Here is a 26,051-nt window from a genome sequence, read left to right on the forward strand (position 1 = left end):
GACTTGCTGCGAATTGGCTGTTTTTTGTGCAAGGGTGAGGCCTGATGGTCCAGCCCCTCCTCCTCATAGACGTCGAAGGCAGTGGCTTCTTCCACAAAGATGTCCGGAGCCCCCAAGATGATATCTTGCTGCCCACCAACGATCTCTTTATTATAGAAGCATTTTCTTTGATTTGAATGCTAAGCATGTCAGGCAGTTTGCATTGTCATGGTCGGGCAACAAACACAGATTGCAGAACTAGTGGTGATCATTACCTGGACACTTAGTGTGGCATCGAAGACTGCATCGGAATGCAGCCTTTTCATTATCCAGGTTTATTCTCAGATAGGATGCCACATTGAGAAGAGTCTATGGCTCCTGACACCTGTGGATACCAACCTAGAAGTGAGGGTTTGATGTCCCTCAATGATGATAGTATCAGTTGGGAATGAAATATGGAGAAACACATGAGGACCACACCAAAACTCCAAGCCTACTCAGTGCATGTACAAACCCAATGGCAGAAAAAATTATAATCTAACATGGAGTTGTTGCCCTTGCGTAACATATATTCAGAAGAGTCACCACACAGTATCTTGTGATTCAAAAACTTTCTTAGAAGAAAAACAACTTGCAAATGTCAAAGCCCAACACTAGGTGGCAGGAATATGCCAAGCATGTGTATCTACAGCCACACATGCTATGGAGGGTGACTATATGCAGATGTACAAAGTCTAATGTGCAATTTAATGTCACCATTATGAGTGGGGAGGGATCATAACTTTGGAAAGCCGAAGCTTTGAGTGGGTCATGATGCCTCCTTTCCTTCCTCAACTATGGTAATAAATAGTATCTGACTTTATGCGGATCAGCACTTTATATCAGTCTTTTCATTAGTAGGATTTATAAATGCACTTAACCAGGGCACCTTTGATTAAATGTAAGAAACCTGTCCAACACAATCTCACTAAACAGGCCAGTTGTTTTCCTCTGTAGGAATTGTAAACATTTTTCTGCAGCAACATCTCATGTTCGACTTCAATATGGTAATAAAAGAGAATGTGACACTTTTACACTCAACTAATACGTGTGTGAATGAAAGTTTATTAGTGAACTTGTTCCAAATAATGTTTCTGGGCCATATTTATTTTCACTGGAATGCCATAAATACAAACAGTGGCACGCACGCACACACATGGAAAACACACACCTATTGATGTCTCCAAGCTGTAAGCTGGGTTTAGTTAATTGTGAAGAAATTACAATTACAGTTGAGATATGAATCAAATCATTTTTATGTGGGGATAATCAATTTGGGATCTATAATATCACTAGAAGAGTGTACTATTGTGCAGATGTAGTGTACAGAAGAGGGAGCATCCTGATGCATGGAAAAAGTCCATTTGTGCCTCTGTTCTTTAACAATGTATAAAAAGGTGCAAGAGGGTTGGCATCCAGTAGCATAACGGACATGTTTTGAAGTAACTCTGTATAGTTTGAAACAACTTGAACAATTACATCTCACGTGCAAACGTTAGGCTGGTAACAGGGCAAAGATAACTACTCTTTTTTCTTCATAAAAGAGTCTTTGGTTTCTTGGATTTTTTCTGTTATCCGATCCTTCGTTTCTTCCATTTTCCCACTGATCATGTCTCTGGTCTCTTCCATTTTCTCTGTAAAGAGTTCTTTTGTTTCCTCCATTTTGTCCTGTATGTATTCCTTCACTGGTGGTGGCGTAGACAAGTAGCCATACCTTCGAAGGTACTTAACACTGATGGATGTTCCTCCAAGAGTGACTGTATATCTGGCAGGAGTTGAAATCTTTAAATGAAGAAGAGAGATCAATTAGAGAATGAGTTTGAAACTTCAGACTAGAAGAGCCCTCACAACTGGAACAACTTCGCTAAAATTGATTTTGGCAAATACATCTATCTCTATTACAGGAGCGGAATATAGCTCGATATGGAAATGGTTGGAAAACATGCTGAATAGATGACAACAATTGCAAATTGAAAACTAGGGCAACTGAAAAAACAACTTTAAGCAGGTGTCAGGAAACATCCTTGTTAAGTATGGTATACTTTGAAGATGGATTAAAATGTCTTCTATAGTTTCTTATATGTTTTTGACTTTCAAACACCACATGGGATTTCGTGAAAAAGTTTCCAAACTAAGTCATACCTTTCATAACTAACATAGCTTGTGGTAAAAACCGGAGAAAACACCAAATATCTAAAATATGGCACTCCACGGGGCTCCAGCCTCGTGCTGACTTTCCTCCTGGCTACACAGAGCCATGCAGCCTCATTCTACTAGACTCAGGTGTCATTATCCATGAATATGGTCATGCCACCCAGCTAGGTCAGAAAACCTCCATAACTAAAGACATAGGCATCCTAAAAAGTGTCTCTCTTCTGAAAACTGGAATAAAAGAAAATGATCTTCTCAACAATTAAAATACAGAATTATTACTGTTATTTAATTCACACAATAACAAACTATACTCCTCTATCCTAGATTTGCTAAAAGGCTTCCTTCCCACACCTTCCTCCCTCTGCTACATGTGTAAGATTTATCTTGAACGCAAATTTCTCTTGCATCCCAAAGGCAAATAAAATGGCCGAAGCAAATTTCCATCTGCACAATCACTCACTCATCTCACCCTACTAATATAAAACGTCAGTACATGCACTTGTCAACTCCAGATTGGACGTTGGGAATGCTATACTAGCTGAGGCGCAGTCTGCATCCTTGACCTCGGACAAAGCCCTCCTTCATTCAGCAGCCAGACTGATCCACTCTGCATAAATACAAGACCACATCACTTTCATTCTTCCAAGTCCTCCACTGGCCCACTATTGCTGCAAGAATACGATTTATAGTAGCTCTCTTTATGTTGCTGAACTACACACCCTCTCTGGAGGGCCAAGACGACTACAAAGTCAAAATTCACTGCTACTGGAATTCAGAACCTCAGCTGCTGAAAAAACATTCTATGGGGCAGCCAAAGTTATGTGAAAATGTCACCACTCTAAATGAAGAATCATAGCTCAATTTACCTCATTTGGAAGACAACACAAAGCCTAACTTTTTATACAATTCATAAACAAACATTTGCTTGATGTTTCAGGAGTCATACTGTTGTGTTATTTCATACGAATTGCATGTTTTATATGTCTACGTCTAGATAAATTCATATTGCACAACGTCTTTGGTGTCACTGAAATTTCATTCGCTCCTGCAGGCTAAATAGGAGGGGCTGTATGAAACATACCCTGTAGGGTAAGGTTCTACAGATAAGAAAACCCAAAGCTTTCCTGTTCTTCAGGCACAGGTGATTATTACAAAAAAGGTGGTCTGAAGTTAGCAAATCTGTCACATGAGCTCATGGACTAAAATGGCTTTTATACGGGCAAGGCTAAAATGAATTCCCACTGAGGTGTAGCATCCTTCATTTGAAGATGGAGGTACACATTGGACTGACACATCAATGCTTCACTTGCTAAGAAAAACGTTTAAGGTAGAGATTAAAAGGAAAATAATAGGCAAAACATCCTTGAAAGGTCCTTTAACACTATTTAAATGTATGTCCATGGTACTGTGACATAATTTCAGCAATGTACTTAAAAACTGTTTTGGATATTCTTCGCTAGCCACACACATCATAGATATAAGCTTTTGGGTACAGCACCAATGTGCATATGCCAGGTTATAAGGTACATGCCTCTGAAGTCCAGCAATGGAAGTAAGAGGTCGGGCATAGACCCTCACTGCTGCATATAAAACAACTGGAACATAGAAATTTCGTCTTTGAGGGGATAATGCCTGAGGTAAATGGGGCAATCCAAAGTCATTCATCGATCAATATCAGTAACTTCAGACTGATGCAGTGAACTATGTAAACTGTATAGAGAGATTTGCCAGCCAATCCTTGATGAGAGCATCTCCTAAAAACCTCTGTCTCAATCCCTGAAAGAATACACACTTTGAGGCACATTGGTCCATCCATGCAGAACCTCTTGACTGAGCACCCACTGGGAAGCATGTCACACTGTGCTGAGGAATCACACTTCGACACTTCTATTTGCATAGAGATGGTACTCTACTAGAAAAAGGTTTTTATCCAAAGACCAGTCCCAATCTGAATAACAAGAATACACACAGTACAGGAACATCCTGTAGTGATATTGTCCTTCAGTACTTCAATAGAAACACAGTCTACCATCGGAGGAAGAACAACCGGAGCGGTCGGGCAGCATAGGTGGAGCACGCTGCTCGTGATCGCGTGAGGTTGGAGAGTGGAGCAATGGTGTGAGCCAAGCACGCTGCCTGTTATGCGGTCAGGGCACAATAATGTTTGGGCAGACAGCGGCATGTGAAAAGAATACTCTGAGTCGGCAGCGGTGTTAGCGGTTGTGGAGCACGCAGCCCGTGAGGCTAAGAGAGAGCGGGGCTGCAGTGCGAAACGATTAAAATGCCCGTGAAATGGCCAGTGCACAACAAGTAAGATAACATTTACCCCAAATATGCGCTAGCAAGCATTATCTCGCACATAGATCTCTCCGGCTGACCTGACCTTTATGCATGTACTCAAAATGGCGGTTATTTAACGGTTAACGTGAGAACTAAAAGCAACTCAATCAAACGCCCGCCCATATCAATACACAAGCCTCGTTTCAAGAATAAGACAGACACAACCAGTAGGGAATCGATTGCTCGATCTACTCGAGAGAATTTTTAGCTGCAATACATCTGCTGCTTTTTTCACACTGCTGCCTGACCTTAAGATGGCGAATGTGAACAATCATTGCCCGGTGAGGGAATATGTCTCAGATGGCTGCCTGACCTTAAGATGGCAAAGGTGAATAATCAATGCCCGGTGAGGTAATATGACAAGGGACAGTGATAAAACATGGAATATTACAATGTGAGGTAACAAGGCAGGAAACTGATAACTTGCACAACCATGAAACACACTTAGGTGGCCACTGACGGAGAGAAGCTCGCCTAGGAAGCTCCAGGCTGAAGATAATTTTCTGTTTTAAAATCCCCACCTAACCTAGCCATCCTCCACCAACGCCTATTGATTGGATTTAGTCTTACCATTATTACTGGCAACCAGCTCACATACCAAGGGTGATGAGGGTAGGCCTAGAGAACGCATGACGTGTTACTGTGCATCCCTCGAAGAGCCCGAGTTGGCCTGGGCTCAAGCTAGCTCAGCAACAAGAGAGCGATTTCCTACTACCTTATCACAGGTCGTTCCCTCTGATGAAACATGCTGTGTACTCCCGCCTTCCCCGAGCCCCTAAGGTTGTTGCGCTGCTATTCCTGCGGTCATGATCACTAAACACCTGGTAGTACATCAGTTTCAGTTATGATACTGCATAGTAAACTAGGTACATGACTTCTCAGCCTTCACTATTCACTATGCCCCCCTCCCCCTTTTCTTGGGTCTCTACTTCCAGGACCTCCTTCTAATTGGGATACCTCTCCACCCTTTTTCGATTGGGCTCCTTTATTCGCTGCCTACTATGCTACTTCAGTCAACATGGCACAAAATATTTACCAGGCCTCTAACCCCTTTGTCCAATCGGGTGTAAACTCGGCTAAGATCATCTATCCACCCAACCTATCGCTAAAGGCTAAGAAAACCTTTAAGCACAATACCCTCAAGAGATGGCCCGAAACACTGATATCGGACACATACCTCAAATAAGAGCACTTTAGTAATTGATCTCATCTTCTACACAAACAGAAGAGCACAGTGGAGAAAGGCCCTCACCTCTATGCTGCGCTCAAAACAGACCAAAACGCCACGTGTTTTTCGTTTAACTACGCTTCCATCCACGACCCTTATGGCGGAGTTGACTATCTCCATTTACAATAATGGTAATGTCCTTATCCAAGCATCGGACCTGAACCTCAAGCGTTTCAATTCTGCCTTTTTGAGGTTCAAGAACTCTCAAACTCCAACACCTCCACTGACAGTCAAAATGTGCCACTCAATGGCTCTGATACAGAAGCGATTGACGGCCCCTCCTCCCCGCTGCCCTCGCTCACGTCTGCTAACACGATCACCTCAGCTTGACCCAAGTTAACAGATGCTATCTCAACCCCTCACACCACGAATTTGGAAAGCAGCGTCTACCTCGTGGCGATGAAGGTTTAACTGACCAGAGTACCTCCCACCTTGTTGATAGCCGTACCAATGTTCCTCCTCTACCTTGCCTCACTTCCTACCCTCAATCCCTGGTATCACACACTATTCGTTCCAATAACGGGAATGATGACCACCCTACCAAACATACTATCAGAAAGGATTGGATACTAACCCCTTAGGCCCTGAATCTTCCAATCTCATGGCCAGGAACCTTGTTGATGTTTCCTACACATTGAACAATAACATATACTCACCCTCACTATCACCACACGCTTCGCAACCCTCAACTCCTCCTAACACCACTCCGCCTCTCCCTACTCCCACTCCAAAGTCTGGTCCCTATCTCGGGTAAGACCCCATCTCCTTATGTAACTGTGCCAATGGTCCTAACCAACCCTCTACTAACCATACCAGAGCGGAACCTATCCCGCCTGTGCGAGCTACCCCTGCGAACAAGTGCTTAAACAATCAAGGCCTTGAGAAGAAGATTGATGACCTCAAACACGATATATCGGTAGTCAAACAACTGGTGCAAAACATTCTGCAGTTCTCCTTGAAGATGGAGAAAAGTAAGATTTCACCCCCGCGCAGAGGTATGATAGCTTCAATCAGAGGCGCAACTAGAGACAAATTTCGGGGGGGGGGGGCGACGGGATGGGCCAAGAAAAAATTTCGGGGGGGGGGGGGGGGCTGAATCTTTAAGCAATAGGCAGAGTGGAGCTGCAGGGGCTCTTAGAAGGGGTGTAACAGCAGCAAGGCCTCATTAGCATGCAAATGGTTTTTTAAAGACCTGTGAAGTGCTCGGGAGCGGCTGTGTGTGTGCCTGGGAAGCTGTCTCATCCCGGGCTGCCACACACGACGGGGAGGGGGGTTGGGGGGGCATGAAGCCCTTTGAATCCAATGGGTGTTACGCGCCTGGCCTCAATCCACAGAAGCTGTACTCTACCAAAAACATTACCTCATTCTGCTCCTATCTTAGCTCCAGCTGGAGCTCGAGGCCTCTGCCTAACCACCTCTCTCGGCCCCACAAACCCCTACCTCAGTTATCTGATGAAGACATTCTCGACCTACTTGGGACCTACACTGAATCAAATATGGTCTCCCAACCCAACTTTACTATTAACATCCCCTCAATCATTGCTAACCCTGACAGGGAACCAAGCCTTAACCTCAGAAAGTTGAACACAGAGAACCTACTTCACATAAACAGCTCGACTCGAGAAGTGGTCACTTCCAACCGGCACATCAACGCGATGCTACTCAATTGTAGATCAGCTGTGAAACACGCAGCTGATATTTCTGATCTCATTATTGCGCATAATTTGGACCTTCGGATCATCACTGAAACCTGGCTCAGTAATACTTCCTCCCCAAGTCTTGATATCTTAATCCCTCCTGACTACTCAGAAGCAATCGCCTGGATAAAACAGCCAGGGGCATTGCCTGCATTCATCGCTCCAACCTCACAATAAAACAGTCCTCTTGTACTGTCTTATCCACGTGAACAGCTAGTCACTGAAATCTGGAACAAAGGCAAGAAGATTTGTGTGCTGCACTCGATATATCACCCTCCTGGTGACAATCTAGTCTTCACTGAGCAAATCATGGAGGTCATCAGCCTGAGCTCGGACCAACTCTGCCACATATTCCTCGGAGACTTCAACCTTCATTGAAATGACACAAATTATCCAATTGTCCATTCCTTTAAGACCCTCCTCTGTGACCTCAATTTCTCGCAGCTCTGTAAAGGCCCTACTCACAATAAAGGCGCCACTCTAGACCTCATCATTGCCAAAGACAACTTCATACAAATTGGGGAAATCCTACCCTGTGACTGGTCTGATCACTTTCAAATTCCCTTCCTCATCTTTGACAAGGGACTGGATCGACAGGGGCAACCCCTTAGAGCAAAACAAATGATCAGCAATATGAGGGACCTCGAAATTAACTTGTTAACCTCGATCACCAAAAATAAACTACAGCCCCCCTCTAATTTCACCAACCTTGACAATCTTTCTGAGCACTACTTAAACACTTTTTCTAACATTCTTGACTCTGTTGCTCCGAAACAGCTCAAAAGGATCCCAGTCAAACTCTCTAAACCATGGTTTAATGGTGCCCTAAATGATGAACGGCGCAATCTAAGACTCTCTGAGAGACTCTGGAGAAACTCGCCTTCCACGACAGCACTCTCTCAATTGAGAAAGTTGAGAAGCGTTTACAACAAACACATACGCTTGACAAAAATCAACCACTTCAGATCTCAACTGGATGGAGCTAAAAATAGACCAAAAAAACTCTTCAAACTCATTAAGGAACAATCTACCCAATCCTCTAACCAGAGCTCTGCTACGCTATCCCTGCTCCCTAGTGGTGATAATTTTACAGCCCATTTCGCTGAAAAAACAACGAAAATAGAGCTGGAGCTATTACCCACCGCCCCAACTTTATTATCTAAAATACCACCAGTAGAATCAGGGGAGAGGGCTGTATCCATGACCATTTACCACCGGCCTTTGGGCAGCTCTCTCAAAAACAACGCTGCTTGGAGCAGTTTTCTCCTACCAGACTACACTGATATACTTTGCAACATGTCATCTATAAAACCATCCAACCACTTTGGAGATCCACTACCCGCCAAGCTCTATAACTATTTAATCTCAGCCGTTCTCCCTCTTTGGTCCAAGATCATTCATGAATCCTTCATACAGGGAAAGATCCTGGACTGCCTAAACGTTGGGCAAGTTACTCCCATTCCTAAGAAGTCCAATGCGGACCTATCAGATCCGAACAACTTCCGACCTATCACCAGCTGCATGACTCTAGCGAAAGTGCTGGAAAAATGCGTTCATTCACAGCTCTGCAAACATATTGAGAAATATCATCTCCTGGATCCTCACCAGTCAGGATTCAGAGCAGGACACAGCACTGAAACGGCACTAACGCACATCGTTGATGACACCGTGAGAGCCCTTGACCAAAATGTCCCTTGTCTCCTGATCCTTCTAGACCAGTCCTCAGCCTTCGATACCATAAAACAAGAAAACTTGATTGATCGCCTACAAAATAGGATGAGAATGTCAGGCACGGTACTAAATTGGTTTGCTTCCTTCCTTCACAACCACATGCAAAGGATCAAAGTTAATCATGCCCTAGCTTCCAGTACCCCAGTCCTGATTGGAGTCCCCCAAGGCTTGACGCTCTCTCCCACTCTCAATCTATTTATGGAGGCTCTTGCAGTCATTCTGAACAGAGCCAACATTCAATACCACATGTATGCAGATGACACGCAATTGTACCTGAAGATCTCATCACAGGAGGACATAAAAACTTTAAATGCTGCACTTGCACAAACTCAACAATGGCTAGCCCAAAACCATCTCTTACCAAATACTCTCAAAACGGAATTTCTTTTGATCACCCCACCTAATCACACAGCTCCTACCCTTGACTGGATTAAACAACTAACTGCTCTGAACAGCCCACCTCATGTTGTAGACTCTGCCAAATCTTTAGGTGTCACCTTGGATAAACATCTAAATATGCAAGCACATATCAGCGCTACTACTACGGGAGCCAATTTCCAACTCAACACACTGAAGAAAATCAAACCATTCCTCCCCCCCCCCCCGAAGACATCAGAACGGCGGTACAATCCCTAATTATCCCTAGATTGGAATATGGATTGGTGACCCTCACAGGGCTTCCCAAAGCCAGCTTAGCCCCACTCAGAGCTACCTTAAATGCTTCAGCCAGGCTTTTAACGGGATCTAGGAAATGTTATCACATTTCACCCTACCTGTTGCAGCTAAACTGGTTATCTATTGAAGCTAGAATCCAACTAAAGATTGCATGTCTGACTCATAAAGCCATACACCACAATACCCCAAAATACCTAGCAAATAAACTTGAGCCATCGGGCTCTAGCAGGACCCTCAGAAGTACGTCCACCCTTCTCCTGAAACCGCCAAGATTCAAAAAGAAAAGATCGTACAACCGTGCGATCACCGGTCTTGCTCCTAGAATCTGGAACTCTCTTACCATCTGAGATCAGATCAAATCGTTCTACTACTTCCTTTAAAAAACTGGTCAAAAGACTACTAATGAACGAACTTTAATCCCACTGATCATGTTTGGGTGTTTTGTTAATAACCAAATTCTTGACGTATTCTCACTGATGTTCTATATGTTTTTACCTTCTTTTTGCATTGGTTTTGTCCCAGTCCTTGATAGCTCCTTTAACTGCATCATTTGTTGAGTTTTGCTTGATCCCCTTTTGTTAATATTCCTTGATGCTCATCGCACATCTTGGTTCCTTCTATTGTATGATGTTTTACTCTGAGCGCTATATGGCGCCTCTGATACACCCTATTCGTTACTCTTGAATGTTTTCCCACAGTTTGTACTCTCACTTACCTCCTTTATGTTTTGTATAATGGCTGAAGACTACTCTGTACAGCACTCTGATACCCATTTGGGTCTTGTTTGCGCTCTATAAAACTTTTCAAATAAATAAATACATAAATAAACAGACCTAGAAATGGGGCCTCAAGAGGTTCATTTAGAGATCTTTTTCCTGCAAGGCCCACAGTCCATAGTAGGATCCCCATCTCCACTGAAGTGGGGGTATTGTCATGGTAAGAGAAGCACCCTGGGCTTGTGTGAGAACCTCTTACAGCAGATTAAATTCTAGCACTCACCAAGGAAAATAATTTAACCCTTGGGTGGAAATTGAAATCTTTGTAGAAAGCAGATTAACCTACGATGTAAAGTTCTCTGCAACATGGAGCTGCAGAACAGCTACCTGGAGTCTTAAAGGGGGGACCACTTGAATGTATGAAATGCTGAACTAAATAGCCTGTAAAACCAGCACAATCATAGTCTGGTTGGAAAAATGACCTGCTTCCGGCTTTAAAGGAATTATCCTCTCCGTAGATGGAATTAACCTCTCCTGAAGTAGAAAGGCTGGAACCATTAAAAATTCTATAAACTAGTATTCCTGAGATGAGACTTTTCATGGTTGACGGAATGACAGACTGAAGACAGGAGGAGAGGAGTTGGCCTAACGGCTAGGGTGCTCGACCTCGGACCTGGGGAACTGGGTTCGAGTCCCGGTAATGACACTGAACATCCTGTGATTCTGGGCAAATCACTTAATCTCCCCGTGCCGAACAAAAAATGAATGTGTGTCCTCATGTAACGTAACTGGTGCTATATAAAGCGCTCTGATACCCGATTGGATTCGAGTCAAGTTTGCGCTATATAAAACTCTGCAAAAAAAAAAAAAAAAGAAAAAAAGAATTGTTTCAGACCAGGAGAAGATTCCCTTGGTAAATGTCTGGAAAGTAACACTGTAGAATTACAAACGGAAAGGTGTACCCGGAAATATTGTAGTCCACAGAAGGTTTCAAAATGTGTGTTTTATTCTTTCTTTACTTTGTATCCATAACAGCATTTTTCTCATACAAAGAACATTCAGCCAATGGGTTTCAAACAGGATTTTGAACGTTGTCCGGGTTGTAAGTAATATACATAAAACAAGTTAAAAAACACTATGTACAAGTGCATGAAGAGGAACAAAACAAGGAATTTGTTTACTACCATACATAACATTTGTCAAAACATAATATAAAACAATTATATACCAACACAAATAAAACAGGACAATACTTCAAAATGAGTCAAATTAAAAAACAAGCATTACAGAAGAACAAACAAACAACACATTGCACGAATGTTACATAGTTATACAATTCAATGGGCCTATAGAGTTGCATGCATAGAGAGGGGGACTCAAACATTCGATAATAATGAGCTCAATCATTTCATCTAGTACTTAGTTCTTACTGAGTAAAGTAAAGTAATGCACTACTAAAGAGTCTTGTGTAAACAGTACTTGAATATTTCATAGTGAGTTACTGAGTCCCCTGTCATGTTATAGGTTTATTCCCTAACTATTGTTTTCAGCCACAGAGGGACAGCCTATGTTGTATTTACTTATCCCCATATGATGTCTGACTGGCACATAACTCATATGTATTTGTGTGCTTTATACTCCTAGTACGGAGAATGTTTTCCTCTTCTTTATGAAATCCTTCCAAGTATGTTGGATAAATGTCTAATATAAGAAACATCTCTCATAATCACGGATGAGGTCCATCCAGGCAAACATATCGTCCCAATCTACCAGTAAGAATTGTCTTAGTCTTGTTTTTTGTATATTACAGCTCTGATGAAGTTCAAAATCCTGTTTGAACGAAACGTATTGGCTGTATGTTTTTGCATGAGAAAAATGCTTTTATGGATACAAAGTAAAGAAAACATAAAACATCTTTTGAAACATATATGGCATTTCTGTGGACTACATTATTTCCGGGTGCACCTTTCCATTTGTAATTAGAATCTATTTCTGCTGGACAGTGGTACTGAACGACGGCGGGTACCGGAAAAGAAGTGCACAGAGTCATCTCTTAATAGAATTTTGAGTGAAGTGTGGTCTCTTTAGTACGCACAGATGTATGTTTTTTGGTTGCTAAAGTAACACTGTCCTTGTCAGATGTCTAAATTTGGGCAAAGATGAATGAGTCTGAAGCCTCAGGGAGTAGTTCTGGCTAAAAAGGGAAGTGTTGAGAATGTTAATATCTGAAATTACTATTAAATTTGTTCTTTATTGGGACAGGAATTATGTATCTTGGAGGTCTACCACCGTTATCCAATCACCACGTGACCCCAAAATCTGAGCTAATTTGGTTTTAAGGAACATATCCATTAAGGGAATCTGGTTTAGACTCTCATAATAGTCCGATACCCCTAGCCTTCTTGGGTACATACAATTAAGTACTTGAAGTAAAATTCCATATACTTATTTCTGAGACTGACTAAATTGCTCCAAAGAGAATTTGGTATGCCTTTTAAGAGTTCTTATAGGGCATTCTTAAAGTTGAGAGCACATGACTGAAAGAAAATTCACAGTATAATCTTCTGATCAGACGACATCACTGGTCTAGAATGATCTTTGCACATTGGTAGTAAAAGTAAAACAGTGTCCCTCCTCCAGGGACCCTGGGTTCTCAAAATATCAATGGTTGCATCTTTTATAGGAAGTCAGGCTGAAATCTTGGAGAAGTAGGAGGAAACAGCAAAAGAGGAAAACCAAACCATGGCTTGAAATTAAACTTATGCATATTGACCAATGCTTTCTTTGGACAACTGTCCGGACTTAGAGTGTAAAAGTCTGAATCGGTTGGAAAATCCGTAAGCACAAAGATCTGGTTTAAACAGGTCCCTCTTGCCATTTTCTAACCAGTCATCTGCACCAGGAGAACACAAAGATAATCATCATCAATGTTCAACCAGGATATCCAACATAAAGTGATACATTTAATGGAAAACATGTAAAAATGCATGCATGAGCATCCAGGCTGCCGATAGCCCTGGCTTTGTATGATACAGATCTTTATTCGATTAACACTACTAGGAGGTTCCACCTTTAGCCTCGGGCAGCTAGAAGAACTGAGAAAGATATTAAATAATTTTTCTAAATTTGTTCAATTAAGGATACTGTAAGCAATCATCACTGACTGTTGCACCAATCTAGAACATATATTTACAGCCCACATCTAACAGGTTCTGAATAAGAGTGTATTATTGGACAATTTGTATCTTTCTCAAGTGTTAATATAATTTGAAAAGTAACCAAAGAGCCATGTCTGGGCTTAAAGATGTACAAAAATGTTAGTGAAGTGAAAATATCACTCAGTTCTTGGGGTGTGTGCAGGAAGAAGAGCGGAGTTCTTCTAGGTCAGTAGGCTGCAATGCTCAGGCACAGTTTTGTGTTCACTCAGCCACTATTTGTCATTATACAGATGAAACGTCTACACTTGGGCATGAGGAGCAAATTTAGTGAAGGGAGGAGTTACTGGGCATCAGCCACGGGGATTGGGTTATTTGCCTCTGGTTTTCTGGGACTGTTCTTTCTATGGCTCGGTAATCTAGGCCAAGTACAACCCCCTACTCTACTTGACTCCGTGAAAGCAATACTGAGCAGTCACAGGCTTCTCATTCAGACCCTCCAACATTTTGTGATTCGCAAATTATCGAGATATCAGCGGAGGACCACAATATTTACCTTTTGAGCTGCGAAAAAGGTCTCCGACAGGCAGAAAAAAAAACACTGGTGACATCTTATTGTCTGTAAGCGCACACGTCAATACGTGACGCCGTACAGCCGTAATAGAGGCCTGCTTCCTGAGTCTACATTCGACAATGCGAGCTTGAGAGGAGGCTTGCCCTGTAAGAGTAAGGAATCTACACTGTGAGCCTGAGAGGAGATCTACAGCTTGAAAGTAAGGAAGATGAACTATGCACCTGAGAGGAGCTCTCAGTCGTCGTCGTGAGACTGTCGATGAAACTGTCAGACTGCCAGGAAAACAGGCATGTGAGGTTAAGAAAACTGCACCGACCTGGAGTCTGAGAAGGTAAATTCACTAGTTTGATTACATTAAACTTCAAATCTGAGGCGCCTAAACTGTGCATGGTGGGCCCCAACTGCAACCATTAGTCAAAATTAAACACTGGCCGTGGGGCATCAATGGTAGTGTCAAAACCAATGAGGTGCAATTGTGAATTCTAACATTCCGCCTGTTCACATTGACAGGCTTGTACTTAAACTCTCCCTGCTCGTACAGAGTAAGCAAGTTAGCTCCGAAAATATAATTTCCCTAAATATTCACAGACTGACCTCAGACTATTAAATTATTCTCTCCTCTAATATATGGAAATATGTCTATGCCTCTTCCCCGATTTTCAGAGGAAGCAATCAAATCAGAGCACTTATTGGAGACAGACGGACAGGTGAGTTTTAATGTAAGAACACTAACCGCGTGGCAAAAAGACCCCACATGCTATTAAAGGCACCTGTTTGGTCGTCAACCAACAAAAACATTGCCTGTCTGATCGCAAATCGTGATTTGTACCAATGTGTGAAAACATATGGATGTTGTTCCTATAGTAGCTTTTGGGTAGCAGCAAAGTCCAGGTTATTAGGTAAGAGCAGAATTGTGAGACTGCGAATGAAATAGTGAGACTGCCAGGAAACCGGGCATGTGAGGGTAAGAATGCTGTACCAACCTAGAGTCTGAGAAGGGACATGCGCTAGTTTGATTAAATTGAAACTTCATACCTTAGGTGCCAAAACTGAGAGGATATTGCAGGGGGGGGGGGGGGGGGGGGGGCTGCACTATGAGTGTGAGAAGAAGCCAACTCCCACTGGTAGGGCCCCTTTGTGAGCATGACTGATCATGCACTCTGAACCAGAGAGGCAGGACGAGCTCCTGCGTGCCATGCTTCCACACCTGCCCTTCTTGCTCTCTTTACTGTGCCCATGTGATCCTGTTGCCCAATGCGCCAACAGGGCCTGTTACCAATGTAGGACTACTTGTGCTCTCTAGGTTGGTGCTGGTGTACTCGCCAGACCCGGGCTGCCAGCTTCTTGCCCGGTGTCATAGTTGCGGCTGGTTATTTTTAGACCTAGATTGGGGATTACCCGGTCACATTGGCTCTGTTCCTTGTTTCTGTTGGACCAGGGTCCAGTCTTTGGGGAGGTCTTACAGTAACTGCGCCTCGCGCTCGGGTTTCCTGCTTGAAATGGTTCTCAATTGGATGAATGGTGCCTGCATTTTTCAGAAGCATCTTTTCAAAAGCAAGCTCAAAGATATTGTGTGCACCCGTTTGTCTATGTGTATAAATAACATTATTTAGGTGTAGGTTTATTTGTGTTGGTTAACAACCAGAGCTTCACAGTCAAAGACCTCTTTCAAACTAAATATTGGTCAACCCTTCACTAACCTTACACTACCAGACATACGGAGAAAAACATCATGCTCAGAACCAAATGAAATTGCGCCAGGGCCAATAAAGTGCTACAGTAACAAAGGATGCCGTTTGTATAGAAAGATAGATGGTAAACTTGCTGAGCTGTCAGGATAATTTGTGGAGAGAAGTCCACAGATGTTCGATAGGAGAGGTTACTAGAGCATGGACATTGACAAGAAAGCAAATGGTGTGTGACTTTTAAAGGCATAAATTGCTGATGTTGTGATGGTACCCTTTCACCTTTAGAGGAAAATATAAATTTAATCATGTTGTGATAAGAATAACGTCAGTCAGTCTGCTCAAGAGCTTCATATATCAGTGGTGTTAACACAAAATGATGGGCCCCACTGCAGAATGTGGTGACTGCCCCTGAGCTTTCCATATTTTTCAGATATTTATAGGACTCAGGCTAAATGGAGACCCCCTTATGGATGTGGGGGGCCTGTACCTGTATGCCCCTGGTATATCTGTTTTCCTCAGTTCTAACTGTTGGTGCTGTAAAATTGCTACAGAGCAAAGTATTTCCACCTTAGAAAAACGGGTCTTTAAATGTTCATGTGTGAGTGGGGGCCTGAAGCTGCCGTAAGATGAGGAATCTAGCCTTCCAACCGCATAAGTAAGAAAGTGGTACCTAGGTGGGAAATGGAGTTTTACTGGGGAGAGATTGCTGAATAGACATGGTTTGGATCTTTTGAGAGAGAGGTGCCACCCTGCTTCTGTACATCCCACCCAATGGTAGACTGACAATTTGAAGCTGCACGTGTCTTCAGAATTCCATACCCTTATGAAGGACCTCAGTCTCTATGTTGTCATGGGAATCATTGGTGCCTGGCTATATCTTCGTAATGTATGGTACGGGATGTTTTTGCCATAGAAAACAGGATGACTGGAAACCCTGTGCAATTGTGGTTGGCGTAACCTATGATCCAGAATGTTACCACAAAGCGGAATATAGCAAATAAACATCCTCAGACACTTTAAACATGCCTGTTTCAGAGTAGAATACACTGCTAAAACATTTTCCCGTTGATTTAAGGCTGAAAAGGAATGATTACAAGTAAAATAAAGTGCTGCAAAATGCCGCACAATTTCCGTTTTTGTGCCACAAAATTTGCAAATCTATACTGCAATATCCTGGGGGGTCTGCTCAGGGAGTGGGAGTGGCCGTGCACATGCTCCAACCTCAACAACCATGCAGCTGCGCAATAACGGATTGTCCAACTCAATACATTACTTAGAAAAGTATTTTAATACACACTTAAAACGAAATATCCCACAGGCAATATTAGCGGGTTGACATGGACACGAGAAATGATGGCAAGCGCGAGGTGCACTTTTGGAATGCGACGACGGCACAGTTCTTGCTCAATATGGCAAAGTCCAAAACAGGCACTGTTCTTGGTTATGATGGAGAGGTCAGATGCAGTCATTCTCCTTCCACCGCTGTAAGGTTGGCTGCTGAACCCAGATTCTGAGAGACCGCGCCCACCACTCCTGTGGCTCACAGACCACTTTCCGGAGCTTTCCTTCTCCTGGACAACCCAATCAGCACCGGGGCTTTGCTTCATCTGGCAGTCCATGGACAGTGAAAAACCCATGCAGTGTTGGCCGGCTCCTTCTCTCTCTCAGCAACCAAGCTGTGTTTTAGGCACTTCATTTTCAGGAATAGCTTCTTCCTATAAATTAAGTGATGTCCCCTCACCTCCAGGAAGCGGACTGTCATACAGACCACAGCTCTGGTTGCGCAGCAGTCCGATGAGTACTCAGCAGACCACTGCCTTCCTTGGTCAAAGAGAACTTGGAATTTGAACAGCAAGTGGGTCAGTGGCTTACAGTTTTATACAATCAAAACACATAGGGGTTTGGATCCATGCTATAAGGACTGATCCGGTCCTCAGCGTGTTATACATGCCCGCCCCCACACACACACGTTAGTCGGAGGCAACTGCCTAAATAAAAAGAAAATTTTAGTTGGGCACTGGAAGCTTAGTATATGGTGCACACTTATTTAAGTGAAGCACCTTTCACTAATCCAGACAACCCTTATGGTGGTTTTAGTGGTCTTAGACAACCTTAGAAAGCTCTTGAAGAGATAGCTGTGGAGAGCAGCCTTCAGGATTAGTCCAGGAGTGTTAAACAGCTTGTTCTACCAGATCTAATCATGCAGTGTAGATCTAATGAAAAAGAACCCTACAGTGTATATATCAAAATATGTCTATTTATTACACAACACTCAATAACACACACACATACACACAATACTTCAATTGCAAACAGCTAGGTAAGCACAATACACAGTGGTCTTCAGGGGGACCCCACACCAAATACTAAAAAAGCATAATGCGAACTGTGTTCGTAGTCGGGACTTGGACCAGGAGATTCAGAAGAGCTCGGGACACCAGGAACCAACCAGGGTAAGTACCCAGAAACCCCACGGAGGTTATGTGCAAAGTGGAAACACAGAAGTCAACGGGAAAGTCGTGGTAGCAGTTTTGAAGAAGGACCCTTTCCAGTGGACCCTGAAGAAACCCCGTGGAAGAGAGTAGGTTAAAGAGTCACCCCAACCGTGGATACCCCAGGAACCAGGATACCTACACCAGGGAAGCCGGGTGCATAGGTGCGAAGTAACATTGGAAACCACCGTAGACCACAATGGAGGACGTAAAGATGCCGTTGGTGAAGACTGTCCAAGAGTCTGGTGGAATCCAAGGGTGGATTCTTGAAGAAGAACCTGCAAGAAGAGGGGACAGAGTCTATGCCACTCGGAGGTGACCAGGAGTCATGAAGAGCGATGCCCACCGATGTCGGATGATGCAGTAGTGAGGACAGTGACCTTGTCTGTGCAGTTGTGAGGACCAGGCAACGTGGAGGAAGACCAGGAGCCGTGCAGGAACTGTCCCACGTCAGAAATCGATAACCAGGGAGTCAGTGTCCAGCAGGAGCACCAACAAGCCTTGGCAGCTGCAATAGGCGTGGAAAGCGAAGGAGGAGCAATGCTGGAACAAGCAAGGTCCAAGGGACTCACCACGTGTAGGAGAGTCAGAGCAGGCCCCAAGGAAGCAGAGAAGGCAACTGAGGCAGAAGAAGACCCTCGAGAGGACCCACAGGCCAAAGGCACAAGAGATACAAGAGGACCTCGAGCAGCTCACCAAAGATGAAGGCCCACACTGGAGAGGATGCAATGGGGATGTTGATCTTGGCAGGAGGTGATGCTGGAGGCTGGAGCTTCTTGTAGCCGAAGATCTCTGGAGTGCAACGCCAACAAGCCTTGGCAACGGCAGGTCGACGCGGTTCACAGGGGTTCGGTCCCAGTAGTTCTGACGACGGATACAGGCCTCAAAATTGCAGAGGACAGGTCAGGCCTCGAGGGAGTTGCAGAACCACCACCTGTGTTGCTGAGCCTTTTGAAGTCTGTGGGACATCAGGAGCGGCAGACTGGTCAGCTTTGTTGCAGTGCCTGCAGATGCAGGGGAGTGACTCCTTTACTCCAAGGGAGATTACTTCTGGTGTCCTTGATGCCCATAGGCCTGTTGAAGTTCCTGGAAGAAGCACAGATACAGAGGACGAAGACGACTTGCAGAACAGTCAGACCAGGAGCAGCAGGAGTCTTCCGTGATGCAGTCTCGGATCCAGGCACAGTCTAAGTGTCCAGACGGTCGAAGAGTGATGTGGTTTCAGGCTTGAGTCTTGTCCCAAAACAAATCTGAGGACCCACCCACAGATAAGCTCTTTTATAACTTAAGAAAGGGGTTAGAACAACTCAGGGGTCCCTCCCAAGGAGGGGCTGGACAGAGGGAGTATACTCCCATGACCTTTGTCCAGTATCGTGCCAGAGCGGGAGCCAAGGGCTCCTAGAACTGGTTCCAACTGCAGTATGCAAGGAGTGCACCAAATGTGTAAAGCAAAAGCAGTTGGGTGGTGTAGGCAAGCGCCCTCACCCCAGCCCAATACACTAAGTCCTGTCTGGGAGGTGGTCACACCTCCCTGTGACAAGAAACCTATTGTTTTACCTTCCCCTGCTCGAGCTCAGCTCAGCAGCAGGAGAGCGGAATAGTGACTGTGGTTTGAGATATTTCCTCTTAACCATAGGTCTATAAGCTCCCGATTCTGTCAGGGCAGAAACCACACTTTGATTGATACTAGCTTCCAATACAAACACTACTGTGCTTGGGTGAATTTTCTTCAAGTTCAACTAGTCAACTCACTATCATGGATGAAGCAGGTACAGCATGTTTCACCTGGCAGTCAAGCATGTAATGCCACTCCTTGTGACATCTAAAACAAGTAACCACTTTAGGCTTGGAAGAACCTTAATGTCCTCCCTTCTTCTGTTGTTCCTCACTAGGAACACAATTCCCTTTCTGTCCTTGGAACCTTAGGAAGTGCCCTGGACCTTACTCTCCAGTTACGAACCAGTCAGCCTCCCGCAGGCTTAAAGTCAGGCCACTCCAGGCCTCTAACTTATCACTTGCCAACCAACTATTGCAGGTTTCCATTGAACCTAGTCAGACCTGACAGGTATGTGGGTAATCTCACTTATCCTTGGGTTTCTCTGTCACCTTTAACTAGTTAAGAGAACGTAAATACTTAGCCACCATTCTAATTATACACCACACCTTGAAGCCAGGTCTCAAATGGAATAATCCCTCTTCTCCAACTGTCTTTAAACCTTTGATGATTTTTAGTGGACTTCAGCCCAAACCATTTAATTAGAGTTCCTTCGTTCACACAGAATTCATTTGTTCAAACAGAGGCATCCTTCCAATGACTGCAATGTCTTCCATAGGCAAGCAACTTATTAATGTAGCTGCCTCAGACACATTAAAAACTTGAGCTCTATAAGCAATCTCAAAACTCAAACTATTCTAACATATCTTATCCGTTCACATAGATGTGCAAAGGTTCTTTTAGAACCTTGGCATGTACTTCGAGTGTTGTTAATAGAACTGGTTTTCCCCGCGATGTAGCTATTTATGCTGCCATCATGAGCTTCTCATTCTTTACAAATATCTCTTTAATTCATGCTCCTTTTCTCATGCTACCCTATTCTCTCTTCCTGGGCCCTTTCTTCTGGTCTCTCCCTCTTTCTTTCTTTGTGTTCTTGGAGAGCTAACCTTGGGTTAAAGCATCTGTGCAGCACCAATCACAGTTCAGGTGTAAGTTACATAAAGTTCAGAAGTTACTGCACTCAGTTTAGTACAAGCCTCTCAATACAGTCTCACCACAACACAGGTCTCCATGTTCTCTCTGCAGCTGGCTAAACCGGCAGAACAAGTCCCAACTCACTCCTGCTTCTGGGAGAAAATATGCCAGTTGCAGGAGCAGTCCTCCTTCAGGGTAGGCCACAGTAGGATTTTTAAATGAGGTGAACATTATTCTGAAGAATTCATACTAAGAAACACAAGATTAAATTGAAGAACGTATTTTCATATCATGAAATTGACTCTCTATATTGGACTACACCTTAATTTGACGCGAGTAGCCCTGAAGTTCCTCAGCGGAAAGGAATGAAATGCGTTGGCTGTCTTTCAATACTTTATGGAATAAAGAATAATCAAGTTTTATGGAGCCAATGGGTTATATATGTGTTCATATTTGAAATAGATGTATTGAGTGTCTAAAATTAAAACAACTACATAATCCCAAGATTTGGAATATAAAGATGGGCTGCATAAATGAATCAGCAAACATTTTTTTCAACTTGGCTGAATGATTACGCTGCTCCATTTCTTTCCTGGGACAAGCCAACATTAGTCATTTGAGTAAAAAGGGAGAGTGGGCAAAAAAAGAAATGAAGAAGTAGTGGTTATCGTGAAAAATACAGGTCTGGGCACTTGCACGCTTATCAAAAAGACAATTAGTATTTGACCTAAATTTGGAGAAGGAGGTAAAGTGTCACCTGGTTTAGATGCAGTGAGAGCTACCAGAGACCATTCCTAGAGTATTAAAACACTGGTCACGGGGGTCTTTGCAAAATTATGACTCTTCAAACTACTGACCTTCACTATTATAAGTGACTGTATTTCTGAGAAAACAGTCTGGTATGGTTTTCTTTCTAACGGTTTGCGTTAAAATATGATGCAGGGAAATGGGAAATTAACCAGTAAAAAGTTTCTGCCACTCTCTTATCTTCTTTTCATTCAGTTTCTTTTTTTCTTGGTATGCTTGGAAGAAGACAATAAAACTAGGAGCAAGTTCTGAATTCAAGAGTAGGTGGATGGATGTTTTGTTGCTTTTCCTTTAGTGGATTTTCAGTTCAGAAGTATTCGGCTAAGATATCACAAATGCAAATAACAGGTGTCAGGACCCTGGATGGAGACAAACTTAAGCTGAGAAGTGAGGAATTGGCCGAAAACCCAGCATACAACTTTGGAGAATTTGTCTCCGGTATCCTGATCAAGCCAAGAGGTCTCAGGCCAGTTTGGTTGGTTCGGAGAAAGCAAAACCACGGTTGGCAAATGTGAAAATGTTGGGGGGTTACACAAACCCAAAATCTCGCAATTTTGTGTTTTCCTCTGTGAGTTACTTACAAATGCATGGTAGAAGGCAGTAACTCTTTTACTGGTATCCATAGGTGCTCTGACTCAGATACTGTGTCCTAACTCTCACTTACCCAAGTGTGACAGTTTCCGAACTGATATTAGGTTCAAGGTCTCCTTTAGAAGGGGCCTTTTCTTGGACACCGACAGAAGACCTTGGAGGATTTAAGCACGGAAGATACAAGAATTCACAAAATGCCGGTTCATCAGATATAGACTGAGGGTCTACAGCATAGAAATTCTTATCAATTATGATGCGATCCTTGATGTCGTCTGTTGCGGCGAGGAGGGTGGATTCCGTACTGTGGTTTTTTCTGAAGCCGGATTGGGAGGAGTCGAGGATGTTGTGCTCTTCGATGAATGTGGTGAGTTGGCTGTTGATGGCTTTCTCGATGACTTTCGCTGGTAACGGGAGCAGGGAGATGGGTCTGTAGTTTTTTAGGTCAGTGGGCTCCGCCGAGGGTTTCTTCAGGAGGGGGTTGATCTCAGTGTGTTTCCAGTCAGGGAACGAGGCTGTTGCCAGGGAGCGGTCGATGGTGTGGCAGAGCATGGGTGCGATGGTGTTGGCGGCTCTATTGAAAATGTGGTGGGAGCAGAGGTCCGTGGGGTCCCCAGGGTGGATTGACTTAGTCTTCAGTGTGTCTTCAGTGGTGAGGACTGTCCAGTTGTCGATCGCTGGCTTCAGGGTGTCGGGGGTGGTTGGTGAGGGTTCAGTGGGTTGGTTGTCTTCGTCGAAGTTGTCATAGATGCTCTTGATTTTGTGGTGGAAAAAGGTGCTGAGTTTGTCGCAGAAGTCTTGTGAGGGAGGGATGCCAGTGGACTCGCTGGTGGGTTGGGCGAACTCCTTGATGATGTTGAAGAGCTCTTTGCTGTTGTGTGCATGAGTGGAGATTCTGTCTTCAATCGCTTTTTGCCTCGTTTTTCTGATGAGTTGGTGGTGGGCGTTGGTGGCGGCTCTGAAGTGGTTGTGGGATTCTGTGGATTTGGTGTTCCTCCAGGTCTTTTCGAGGCGGCAGCAAGTGCGTCTGGACTCTCGAAGTTCGTTGGTGAACCATCTAGCTTTTTTGGCGTGGGTGGTGTTGTTTTTCTTGAGGGGGGCTATTGTGTTGGCGCTGTCGGAGATCCATCTGTGCAGGGTTTGGGCTGCGGTGTTGGGGTGGTCGTTTTCCGCGATGGTTGGGGTGGAGTTGCTGATTGATGAGGTTAGCTGGTCGTTGGTGATTCTGGTCCTGTTTCTTCGTGGGAGCAGGGTCTGTGGATGGTGGGTGTTCTGAAGGTGAAGTGGACGCATCGATGGTCAGTCCATGGGAGTTCGGTGGGGTGGCTGAAGGTGATGGAGTTTCCTGTTGTGAAGAGGGGGTAGAGGGCGTGTCCTGCCGAGTGCGTGGGTTGGGTCACGATCTGGCAGAGTCCAATGTTGTGGAGGTTGTCCAGGAGGGATGTGGTGCTGGGGTCCAGTTGGTTGTCGAGGTGGAAGTTGAGGTCTCCCAGTAGGGTGTAGTTGGTGGACGTGATGGCATGCGGGGAGATGATGTCCGTGATGGAGTTGGCAAAAACTCCGATGGGTCCAGGGGGGTCGGTAGATGAGGGTTCCTCAGAGGGTGGAGGTAGGGCTGGCTAGTATTTTGAAGTGAAGGTGTTACATCAGGTCTGTGGGCTCGTTGGGGGAGTGTACTCAGGCGGAGGGTGGATTTGTGGACTGTGGCGATTCCTCCTCCAGGGCAGGTGGGGCGGTCCTTCCTGGAGATTTTGTATCCTTGGAGAATGGCGATGGCCGGTCCCGAGGTGGTGTTGGTCCAGGTTTCGGTAAAGAATGCTACGTCTGGGGTGGTGCGGTCAAGGAGGTCCCAGATGTCGGTGGCGTGTTTGTGGAGGGATCGGACGTTGAAGAGGATGCATTGCAGGGTCTTCGGTTCGGCTGTGTTCTTGCGAGCGGGTTGCGCTGGGTCCATGGTCTTGGCGGTGCTGCAGGTGTGCAGGCAGCGGTGACAGCTGAAGGGTCCGTGGGTGTCAGCTGGTGATGCTAGCTTGCAGTTTGTTGCGGCCTGGGTTGAGAGCGTGGAGTGCGGCTGGGTCGTAGCGTTGGCGGTGCAGAGATCCAGGGTTCATGGCGCTGGTTGCAGTCAGGTCGCGGACGGGCAAGGCGGGCATGCCTTTGGCGCAGACGCTGCGCGGCCGGACAACGGCCACCATTAAGTAGGGGTCAGGGAGGGCTGGACAGCTGGGAGGCGGGAGTGGAGCTGGATTGGGCCGGTCGCACGGGTCGTGCTGGGGGGGGGGGGGCAGCAGCAGCAGCAAAAAACGGGCTGCAAAAGGCAAAAAGGGAGTAAAGTGCAAATAAGGCAGCAAAAGTGCAAGAAATAGTGGAGGAAAGAAACAGAGGACACAGAAGGAGAGTGAAGGGGGGAGCTTGAAATGAGGGGAAAATGAGTGGCATGGGCAGAAAGGTGTACAGGAGGCCTGAGCTCCTCTCAAGCTGAACATCGTCTCCGAGCAGGTGCTGCCTTGGAAACTTCACAGTGCAAACTGCTGACACTGCACATTCTCAGCAGAGACAAACATCTAACCAAGGCTCTCCCTACTGTTGAAAGAGACCTTGCGCCACCTATGTGTGTAGACGCCATCTGTGATCTGCCAGGCATCTTTGGCTGAGTTTGTCCGTTCTGGCGTTCAGAGAACCTGCCAGGTGTTGAACCAACAGGGACATGCCCTGCTCTTCTAGCCATGTCCAGAGACGTAGGGCCTCTTGACAAAGGTTCCAGATCCCAACCCCACCCAGTTTGTTGCAGTACAACATGGCGGCGGTGTTGTCTGTGAACACTTGTACCGGCTAACCCCTGATGGAGGGCAAAAAGGCTTTCCATGCCAGTCAGATTGCACGGAGTTCCAGCAGGTTGATGTGGAGTCCGGATTCGGGCGAACAGTCCTCTGATCTCCACCTCCTCCAGATGGCCTTCCCATCCTAGGAGTGATACATCTGTCACTACTATGACATCTGATTGGGGAAGGTAGAGGAGTCACCTCTGACCCAATTGCAATTTGTTAGCCACCACTGCAGATCGTTTGCAGTTCCCTCTGAGATCTGTACCAGGTCGGAGAGATTCTCCTGGTGCTGCGCTCAGTGGTACTTCACTTCACTGCAGAGTCCACATGTGCCAACTGGCATCTATCACCAGCAGGATGCAAGAAGCCCTGAGGCCAAGCAGCCTCATAGTCAGTCTCACCGAATCCCAAGAAAGGCTGAAATATCGGTTTCATAGCCTTTTGAGAGGATAAGCCAGAAATAGTGTCCAGAACAGCTTTGATAGAAGGGAGCATCTTAGAGGGAGTCAGGTGTGACTTTGACACGTTGAAAGTGAACCCAAGTGAGTGCAGAAGGTTCGCCATAGTCTGGAGGTGCGTGACGACAGCCTGGGAGAAGCCCACCTTCAGTAGCAAGTAATTGAGGTAGGGGAAGACTGGCACCCCGGACCCCTGCATATGAGTTGCAACCACCA

The 26,051-nt window shown here is 44.9% G+C and overlaps 1 protein-coding gene across 3 annotated transcripts in view; it reads right to left on the minus strand.

Moving 5' to 3' along the window:
- Positions 1–1,063: 1,063 nt before the first annotated feature.
- Positions 1,064–26,051, minus strand: part of MIMS1 (mitochondrial inner membrane scaffold 1) — a 98,413-nt gene continuing 73,425 nt past the window's right edge. For all 3 annotated transcript variants that reach the window (XM_085605879.1, XM_085605880.1, XM_085605881.1), the window contains exon 5: positions 1,064–1,800. In XM_085605879.1, coding sequence (XP_085462005.1) covers positions 1,540–1,800 — 261 coding nt within the window. In that variant the 3' untranslated portion in view covers positions 1,064–1,539. The remainder of the gene's footprint in view (positions 1,801–26,051) is intronic.

This window comes from Triturus cristatus, chromosome 5_1 (assembly GCF_964204655.1).
Source record: "Triturus cristatus chromosome 5_1, aTriCri1.1, whole genome shotgun sequence".
Classification (NCBI taxonomy): Eukaryota; Metazoa; Chordata; class Amphibia; order Caudata; family Salamandridae; genus Triturus; species Triturus cristatus.